Source organism: Carcharhinus amblyrhynchos, chromosome 2, assembly GCF_965287045.1.
Source record: "Carcharhinus amblyrhynchos chromosome 2, sCarAmb.v2.hapA, whole genome shotgun sequence".
Classification (NCBI taxonomy): domain Eukaryota; kingdom Metazoa; phylum Chordata; class Chondrichthyes; order Carcharhiniformes; family Carcharhinidae; genus Carcharhinus; species Carcharhinus amblyrhynchos.
This window is the reverse complement of record NC_137325.1, coordinates 143,998,170-144,008,034: the sequence shown is the minus strand read 5'-3', so window position 1 is coordinate 144,008,034 and position 9,865 is coordinate 143,998,170. Positions and strand designations below refer to the sequence as shown.

At 46.9% G+C, this 9,865-nt stretch overlaps 1 protein-coding gene across 1 annotated transcript in view; it reads left to right on the top strand.

Annotated features, from left to right (window-relative positions):
* The first annotated feature begins 593 nt into the window (after window positions 1-593).
* The window catches only part of gars1 (glycyl-tRNA synthetase 1), a 38,581-nt gene continuing 29,309 nt past the window's right edge, over window positions 594-9,865 (top strand). Inside the window, exons 1-2 of the mRNA XM_080217689.1 lie at window positions 594-827; window positions 9,277-9,378. Of these exons, the coding sequence (XP_080073815.1) occupies window positions 600-827; window positions 9,277-9,378 (330 nt within the window). The 5' untranslated portion in view covers window positions 594-599. The remainder of the gene's footprint in view (window positions 828-9,276; window positions 9,379-9,865) is intronic.

Sequence of the window (9,865 nt, the reverse complement as noted above, 5' to 3'; positions counted from 1 at the left end):
TGAGCCACCTTGCTACAGTTCAGCCTCCCTCCATCGGGAGCGCTGTCTCCCCCTCCCAGATTACATCAACCACCTTGCTGCAGTTTAGCTTCCCTCCAGCAGCAGCGCTGTCACCCCACCTCGGTCCCAGATTACATCAGCCACCTTGTTGCAGTTGAGCTTCCCTCCAGCGGCAGCGCTGTCACCCCACCTCGATCCCAGATTACATCAGCCACCTTGTTGCAGTTGAGCCTCCCTCCAGCGGCAGCGCTACCTCCCCCCCCCCAGATTACATCAGCCTCCCTCCAGCGGGAGCGCTGTCTCCCCCTCTCCCAGATTACATCAGCCACTTTGCTGCAGTTCAACCTCCCTCCAGTGGTAGCGCTGTCTCCCCCCTCTCCCAGATTACATCAGCCACCGTGCTGCAGTTCAGCTTCCCTCCAGCAGTGGCGCTGTCTCTGCCCTCTCCCCCGATTACATCAGCCACCTTGCTGCAGTTCAGCCTCCGTCCAGCGGCAGCGCTGTCTCTGCCCTCGCCCAGATTACATCAGCCACCTTGCTGCAGTTCAGCCTCCCCCCAGCGGCAGCGCTGTCTCTGACCCTCTCCCGTTCCCCGGCTCATGCTCCTCCGGTTTGCTGCCCGCAGTCGCGCTGTTGCCGCCGCCGCCGCTTGGTCCTCGGTGTTGCCGGGAGCGTGGTGCCGGTGCCGGGCGGTGTGTGTGTCAGCCCCGGGTCTCCAGAAACAGAAAAAGAAGCCGCTGTGGCAGCGCATGGCCGCCGGGATGGAAGGAGACGCGGGCAGGGAGGAGCAGGTCCTGGCGCCGCTGAGGCAGGCGGTGCGGGAGCAGGTGAGAGAGGCCGGGGATGGGGGGGTGGGCACTGGGCTTGGGGGGTTGGCATGGGGAATAAGGTATGGACACTGGGCCAGAAGGTGAGCACTGGAGATAGTACAGGATTAGAGGGTTGGGCACTGGAGGGGTGGGCACTGGAAGAGCTGGGCACTGGAGGGGTGGGCACTGGAGGGGGTGGGCACTGGAGGAGCTGGGCACTGGAGGGGTGGGCACTGGGAGAGGTGCCCAGGGATGGAGGAATTCAGAGGGTTAATAAGATTTAGCAAAGCTTTGTTCTGCTAAGAACATAGTGAGATTTGAGAGAAGTGGACAAGATTGTGACAGATCTGGAGAAGGAAGCTCTGCTCCCATCAGCTGGTAATACAAAGCCAGAGGCACAGATTTAAGATTTTGGGGAAGCGATGCTTGGTGGACATGAGGAAGAACTATTTTGACATGGTAACAGCAAGCTAAAGTCCAACAGATTTATTTGGTAGCGCGAGCTTTCGGAGCGCTGCTCCTTCATCAGATGAGTCTCAGGGTGGAAGCTGGAGAGTGGAGCACCGTGAGGTTATCTGTGGGCTTGTGGAACAGTGAGGTGCTGAGTCACTCACCTGATGAAGGAGCAGCGCTCTGAAAGCTTGTGCTACCAAATAAACCTGGTGTTGTGAGACCTGTTACTGTACCCACCCCTGTCAAACACTGGCATCGCCACATCATATTTTGACATGAGTGATAATAGGTGGGGATCAATAATTTGAGAAGGGAATTGGGCGAGCGCTTGAAACAGGGCAGAATGTATGCAGAATAGGATGTGAGACTGATTGGTTTTTCCCAAAGAGTGCAGGTAGGGATGTGAAGGGCTGAATGGCTTCCAGTGCTGTGGGTGACTCTGTGACAACGTACATCCAGCCCAGTCATCAGTTAATCTAATTATGATAATTGCTAAGTGTGATGATATAAAAACCAATCTAGTAAAATGAACCTATCAGCCATTTATTCTTTAATCATTTGATACTGGATTGCTGAATCATTAATACACAATCTGTGCATTAATAACTGCTTAGGTATGTTTTGCACTATTAAATTGGTAATCAGATGCAAATGCTTCAGTTTTATGTAAAGGAATCATGAAACACTTGCATTTATTTGTTCAGTGTCTTTGACAGCCTCAGGACTTATAAAGCTTAACAGGCAATGAAGTATTTTTGAAGTGTGGTCCCATTGTAATGTTGGGAATGTGGCAGCCACTTTGTGCATAGCAAACTCCCACAGACAGGTATACGATAACCCATTCACCTGTTAAATGAAGGATAAATATTGGCTCTCGCCTGCCCTCTGCATAGTGTCGTGATATCACTGAACCGTTTCACGTCCACTTGAGAAGGCAAATTGAATGTCTCATCTGAAAATTTTTAAAGTTTATTTATTAGGATCACTTGTAGGGTTACATTAACACTGCAATGAAGTCACTGTGAAATTCCCCTAGTCGCCACACTCCAACGCCTGTTTGGGTCAATGCACCTAACCTGCACGTCTTTCAGACTGTGGGAGGAAACCAGAGAACCCGGAGGAGACCCACGCAGACACGGGGAGAACTTGCAAACTTCACACAGACAGTGGCCCAAGCCGGGACTCAAACTCCGGGTCCCTGGCGCTGTGAAGCAGAAGTGCTAACCACTGTGCTGCCCCAAAAGCTGGCAGTTGCGACATTGCTGCAGTCACTCAGCACTGCCTGAACTTTGTGCTCATGCCTCTGGAATGGGACTGAAATCCTCAGCCTGCTGACTCAGACAGGAGTGTACTGCTTGCAGTGTCTATTACCCATTGTAAACTTGTCCAGAAATATATCTCCCTTAGCATAAAGAAAGGTCTGGCAGCATCTAGAAGGAGAGAAGAGAGCTGATGTTTCGAGTCCAGATTATCCTTTATCAAAGCCTCACCTTCCCACAAGTGATTTGATAAAGGGTCACCTGGACTCGAAGCGTCAGCTCTTTTCTCTCCTTACAGATGCTGCCTGACCTGCTGAGACTTTCCAGCATTTTCTGTCTTGGTTTCAGATTCCAGCATCCGCGGTCATTTTCTTTTATAAAGAAAGTGTCATCTGCTTACAGTCAAAGTCTAAGGGGCGGCACGGTGGTTAGCACAGCTGCCTCACAGTGCCAGGGACCCGGGTTTGATTCCTAGCTTGGGTCACTGTCTGTGCGGCGTCTGCATGTTCTCCCCGTGTCTGCATGGGTTTTCTCCAAATGCTCTGGTTTCCTCCCACAGTCCAAAGATATGTGCGTTAGATTGATTGGCCAGGCTGAATTGTCAGGGGGACTAGCTAGGGTAAATGCATGGCGTTACAGGGGTAGGGCCTGGGTGGGATTGTTGGTACATGCTTGTGGGCCGAATGGCCTCCTGCACTGTTGGAATTCTATTCTATGAACATTAAATAGCAGTGGTTATACACATTCTGATTTTGAGGTATTATTTGGAATCAACCAGTTCAGCGAATTATGACAGAGTAAATTGTCTCAGATTGCTCGAGGTAATAGTTTAAATTTCAGCTGTATTGAAGCCCTGTCAAGTAGTTATCTCCTTACCCATATTTTAAATGAGAAGCTGAGAGATTTTTTGTTTAAAATCAGACTCTGCTCCACCCTCTTCTCCTTCATTGCTGAGATTGAGCTGTGCAGAGCTAGCTGTATGTGGTTCTGCAGAGCTGCCACATGTGTTCCTCAGTGCATTGTGAACTCAGACAGTGTAGAATATCAGCACATCCTGCCTGCTGCAATCTGCGTTTGCAGATTCCTCCCTCCCCTTGCCACGTTTCCCTCTCTTCAGCAGAGAGCTATGGTCTCACCCTGCCCACTGACTGCATTTTGCTGTTTCTGTATTTCCTGCTCAGATATCACACGCTTTGTGGTTGGATATTTTCAGTGGTGTGTCTTCTAAAGTTTCACTTTCTCTTCCTGTAGAATATTTACAGCTTTTGCGATGGATTTTAATTCAAAAACAAAGCCTGCAATTGATGTGGAGCTTTTCCTGTCCACCTAAAGTCTTTTACAGCAATAAAGTATGTTTGAAGTGTGGTCAGAGGGATAGGACCTGGGTGGGATTGGAGTCATATTGGAAACCTAGCAGTATGGACACAGCAAACTCCCACTTAGCAACGTGGTAATGATCAGAGAATTTGCTTTTTGTGATGCTGTAACACCATCTCCACTGTGTTCCTGGTTACAGTGGTGCTGTAATACCTCTTGTGTTCCTGGTTACAGCGTACTGTAATATTTCCTCTGTGTTCCTGGTTACAGTGATGCTGTAATATTGCCTGTGTGTTCCCGGTTACAGTGATGCTGTAATATCTCCTGTGTTCCTGGTTACACTGTACTGTGATATCTCATCTGCATTCTCAATGCTGAAGAATTACGTACAACATTCACAATCGAGCGTCAATCGTCAGTTAACGGGCAGTGTGGGGAGGCCACGCGTGCTGGGGCAGTGCGGGGAGGCCACACAATGTTGCGTGCGATGTTTCAAGTGCACACGCAGATTTGCAGGCTTGTTAAGTGGTCTCAGGAGTATTCTATCCAGTTCTTGACCAGTAATTCATTAGCTGAAATTGCTATAAACATAGAAATTTAGAACAGTACAGGACCTTCGGCCCTTGATGTTGTGCCGAGCTATGTCCAAACCCAAGATCAAGCTATCCCACTCCCTATCGTTCTGATGTGCTCCATGTGCCTATCCAATAACCGCTTGAAAGTTCCTAAAGTGTCCGACTCCACTATCACAGCAGGCAGTCCATTCCACATATCAACCACTCTCAGTAAAGAATCTACCTTGGATATCCCCCCTATATCTCCCACCATGAACCTTATAGTTATAGAACATAGAACATTACAGCGCAGAACAGGCCCTTCGGCCCACGATGTTGCGCCGACCAGTTAAAAAAACAATGACCCTCTAACCTAAACCAATCCCTTTTCATCCATAAACCTATCCACGGATCTCTTAAACGCCCCCAAACTAGGCGCATTTACAACGGCAGCAGGCAGGGCATTCCAATCCCTCACCACCCTCTGGGTAAAGAACCTACCCCTGACATCCGTCCTATAACTACCCCCCCTTAATTTAAAGCCATGCCCCCTCGTGCTAGCTTTCTCCATCTGAGGAAAAAGGCTATCACTATCTACCCTATCTAAACCTCTAATCATCTTATACGTTTCAATAAGATCCCCTCTTAGCTGCCTTCTTTCTAGCGAAAACAACCCCAAATCCCTCAGTCTCTCCTCATAGGACCTCCCCTCCATACCAGGCAACATCCTGGTAAACCTCCTCTGCACCCTCTCCAAAGCCTCCACATCCTTCCTATAATGTGGGGACCAGAACTGCACACAATACTCCAAGTGCGGCCGCACCAGAGTTGTGTACAGTTGCAACATGACGCTGCGACTCCTAAATTCAATCCCCCTACCAATAAACGCCAAGACACCGTATGCCTTCTTAACAACCTTATCTACTTGATTCCCAACTTTCAGGGATCTATGTACACATACACCTAGATCCCTCTGTTCATCCACACTATTCAGAGTCCTCCCGTTAGCCCTATACTCGACACATCTGTTATTCCCACCAAAGTGAATTACCTCACACTTTTCCGCATTAAACTCCATCCGCCACCTCTCGGCCCAGCTCTGCAACCTGTCTAAGTCTCCCTGCAAACTATGACACCCTTCCTCACAATCTACCACACCTCCGACTTTGGTGTCATCAGCAAATTTACTAATCCATGCCCCCTGGTAACAGCTACATCCACCCGAGGAAATAGTCTCTGCACATCTGCTCTATCAATCCCACTCATCATCTTATAAACCTCTATTGAGTCGCCTCTCATCCTCCTCTGCTGTAAAGAGAAAAGTCCAGCTCCCTCAACCTTTCCTCATAAGACCCACCCTCCAAACCAGGCAGCATTCTGGTAAATCTCCTCTGCACTCTCTCCAATGCTTCCACATCCTCCTTAGGGAGGTGACCAGAACTGAACACAATATTCCAAATATGGTCTCACCAAGGTCTGATATAGTTGCAGCATAACCCTACGGCTCTTAAACTCAAACCCCCTGTTAATAAACGTTAACACACTAGAGGCCTTCTTCACAGCTCTATCCACTTGAGTGGCAACCTTCAGAGATATGAACCCCAAGATCTCTCTGTTCCTCCACATTCCTCAGAATCCTGCCGTTGACTCTGTAATCCGCGTTCAAGTTTGTCCTACCAAAATGAATCACCTCGCGTTTAAAACTCCATCTGCCACTTTTTGGCCCAGCTCTGCATCCTTTCAATGTCTCTTTGCAGCCTGCAAGAGCCCTGCATCTCATCCATTACTTCACCAATCTTGGTGTCATCAACAAATTTACTAACCCACCCTTCAGCCCCCTCTTCCAAGTCATTGATAAAAATCACAAATAGCAGAGGACCCAGCACTGATCCCTGTGTTAACTGGCCTCTAGTCTGAAAATTTTTCCTCCACCACCACCCTCTGTCTTCTACGAGACAGCCAATTACTTATCCAATTGGCCAAATTTCCTTCTATCCCACACCTCCTTACTTTCTTCATGAGCCTACCAAGGGGAACCTTATCAAATGCCTTACTAAAATCCACGTAAACGACATCAACTGCTCTACCTTTGTCCACACACTTAGTTACCCCCTCAAAGAATTCAATCGAATTTGTGAGGCAGGACTTACCCCTCACGAAACCGTGCTGACTATCCCGGATTAAATTGCATCTTTCCAAATGGTCACAAATCCTATCTCTCAAGACCCTTTCCATTAACTTACCGACCACTGAAGTAAGACTAACTGGCCTATAATTACCAAGGTCATTCCTATTTCCTTTCTTGAAAAGAGGAACAACATTTGTCACTCTCCAGTCCTCTGGCACAATCCCTGCAGACAGTGAGGACCCAAAGATCAAAGCTAAAGGCTCCGCAATCTCATCCCTTGCCTCCCAAAGTATCCTAGGATGTATACCACCTGGCCCAGGGGACTTATCCACCCTCAGGTTTTTCAAAATTGCTAACACATCTTCCCTCAGAGCATCTACATCCTACATCCTCCATCCTATCAGCCTGTATCACACTCTCATCCTCAAATCCATGGCCCCTCTCCTTAGTGAACACTGAAGAAAATTATTCATTCAATGCCTCACCTATCTCTTCTGACTCCATGCACAAGTTCCCGCTACTATCCTTAACTGGCCTAACCTCACCCTGGTCATTCTTTTATTTCTCACATAAGAGTAAAAAGCCTTGGGGTCTTCCTTTATCCGACTCGCCAAGGTCAACCTTGTTAACAGTCAACCTCGTTATTTAATTGTTGGTTGTGGGAGCTTGCAATGTGTAAATCTACTGCTGAATTCCCTGTATTTCAGTACTTCAAAAATGAAATACTTAACTCAGCTGTGAGATGTGCTGAGATTGCCAAAGCTGTCACAGAAAAGCCAGTTTTGTTTTTCTCCATGGCAAACTCAGGGTAGAGTACCAGGTGCTGTGTGAATGCAAAACTTCACAAAGCTGGACGGAATTAATCCCAAATGATGTACTTACTGTAAAGAATCAGAGAAAGGCTACAAGCGCAGGAGGAGGCCATTCGGCCTGTCATATCTTCCTGGCCCTCTAAAGTGCCCTTCCCCACACCCTGCAAATATTTCCAGATCAGACGGTGATCCAAATTCCCTTAGAAGAACTGAGATGGTGCACTCAGGCAGTGCATTCCTGATCTGTGTAACAACACTCACTGTTTAATGAAACGTTTCCCTCATGCATCTGTGCTTTTCTTGGCAATTACCTTAAATCCGGTGATAGAGAGTAGAGAGATTCCTTGGTAGTTCCCACAGTCCACCTTTCTTGAAGATGGTGGTGATGACAACATTCCTGAGATCAGCAAGAATTTCTTCTCTGTCCCAGATTTTCAGGAACAGCTGATGGAGATGATGGGTAATTTCTTCTCCAAGTTTGAAAATCTTCACTGGAATCCCATCTGCTCCTGTGACTTTTCCATTCTTCACCAATGGAGTGATTCTTCGCTATCCTGTTCCCCTGGTATGGAGCTGCAAAAGTGGCAAGGGAGCCCATCAACGTGGCGTCAGTCCTGGAAAAGGTGGCCAATGACACTGCTGAAGTCCTAGGTGAAATGAACGCTGAAATGGTAGCCCTGCAAAACAGGATGGCACTTAACTACATCCTGGCTGAACAAGGAGGCACTTGTGCCTTAATTGGGACTGAGTGCTGCACATATATACCCTACAGCGCAGAAAATATCACTAATTTGGCTGGACACATTAAAAAGGAAGCCGAAAAGCTTAAACAGCCCCCAGCCCCCACCCTCCACCTTGTGGAGCTGGGTGACTGGTTGGCTAGGCTCAGTTGGAAGCTCCATGTACAATGACTAGCGTTACTCTTTATCATTATTGTAATGATGCAAAATCTCACTTCCTAAATGCAAGTGTAACCATTTAATGTCGATAGAGAAGGGTAAATCAGTCATGATGCAAACACAAAAGGAACAGGAAGCCAACCATTCCTGCACCTGAAGGAGGTTTCATTTTTTATGATTCAGAATGGTCATATAGAATCAAAGGAAGGATTTGAGGGATGCTGTATGTGTGATTAGCTCTCCTTGTTTCATTAATGCAAAGAGATCATTTTAAGATATTTCTGCCCATGCAATTACATTTAAATGCTAAGCTTTTCAAACTAACTTGACCACATTCTCAATCTCAGCAGGCATGCTGGGATTAGCTAGGAAAATTGACTGCTTTCTTTGAAATTACAATGCAAGCAAAAACAGGTCTTTTCAGAAGCCAAGACGAAGTTTTTCATAGACAAAATCTGCAAGTTGTTTTTGCAGCATGTGCCAAGGGATTTCATAACATGTATTGAATCTCATATATTATAGTCAGAACTCTAGTTAGTTCGGTGTAGAGTCTGTTTTGAGTGTTGCTTTAATCAGTACAATACTGGGTTTTGCCTCTATCTCTATCTATCTCCATTTTTTTTGCTTTCTGTAATGGGTTAATTTTAAAACCTGTTCAATAAAAGTAGTTCAGCTTCGTATCTGTCTATTCAGAGGAATGAATAAACTCAACAAGTGTTAACCAGTGTGCCACCATATCAGTCAGAGCAATGATAACTGTCCTGTAAATGTTCCCCTGACACTTGATCCACTTGGCTCTCCTCATTCCCAAGATTAACTGGAAATTTTCAGAACCTCCTCTCCAAAAACAGTTGTAAACTTGCTCAGCACCTTAAGCAGTCACTGTTTTCAATAACTGCACAGTGTGTACCAGTCTTAGCTCTCTGTAAAGTGACATTGTTCCTCTAGTCAGGTGGGAGAATTGTTGTTGAGATCCGCAGCCTCTAGCTGTGGGTCTATGCTGATCTCACATGTTCTCATTCAGCTCTTTACTGTTCATTTCCAGGGAGAACTTGTTCGGAAGTTGAAAGCGGAGAATTCTCCACAGGTGGACATCGATAAAGCTGTGGCAGAGCTTAAAGCTCGGAAAAGGATCCTGGAGGCTAAGGTTTGAACTGCGGTCTACCTGGATGGCAGGAGTTCCGTTCTTACATACCTGTCCATAGTGATTCAATCCCTTGTAATAAATCACTCCCACGTCATGTTACCCTCCACCTCTCTTGCTGCCCTTTGACAGCTTCATCTGAAGACACCATTGGGTCCCATTTTCTGCATGGACCATATCCAGCTTTATCTTGCCACGTCCTCTTGACTGTTCATCATCTTTGATGAATTTCCAATCCAATATCCTCCTCTTCACTGCAACCATCTACTTCCACCTTCTCCATGTCACCTGTCTTTGACCCTGCCTTGGCTGATAGGCTGCTGAAGCCTTCATCCGTACTTCTGTAATTTTGCTGCTAACTAATTGAAAGTACCCACTTGCCACCTCGCACCCTGTGGAACATTCAGCACACCTAAAACTCTGCAGCCTATGTTCTAACTGCATAATGACTTGAGAGACTTCCCAGTGTTAAAGACAAGTTGTTATGTTA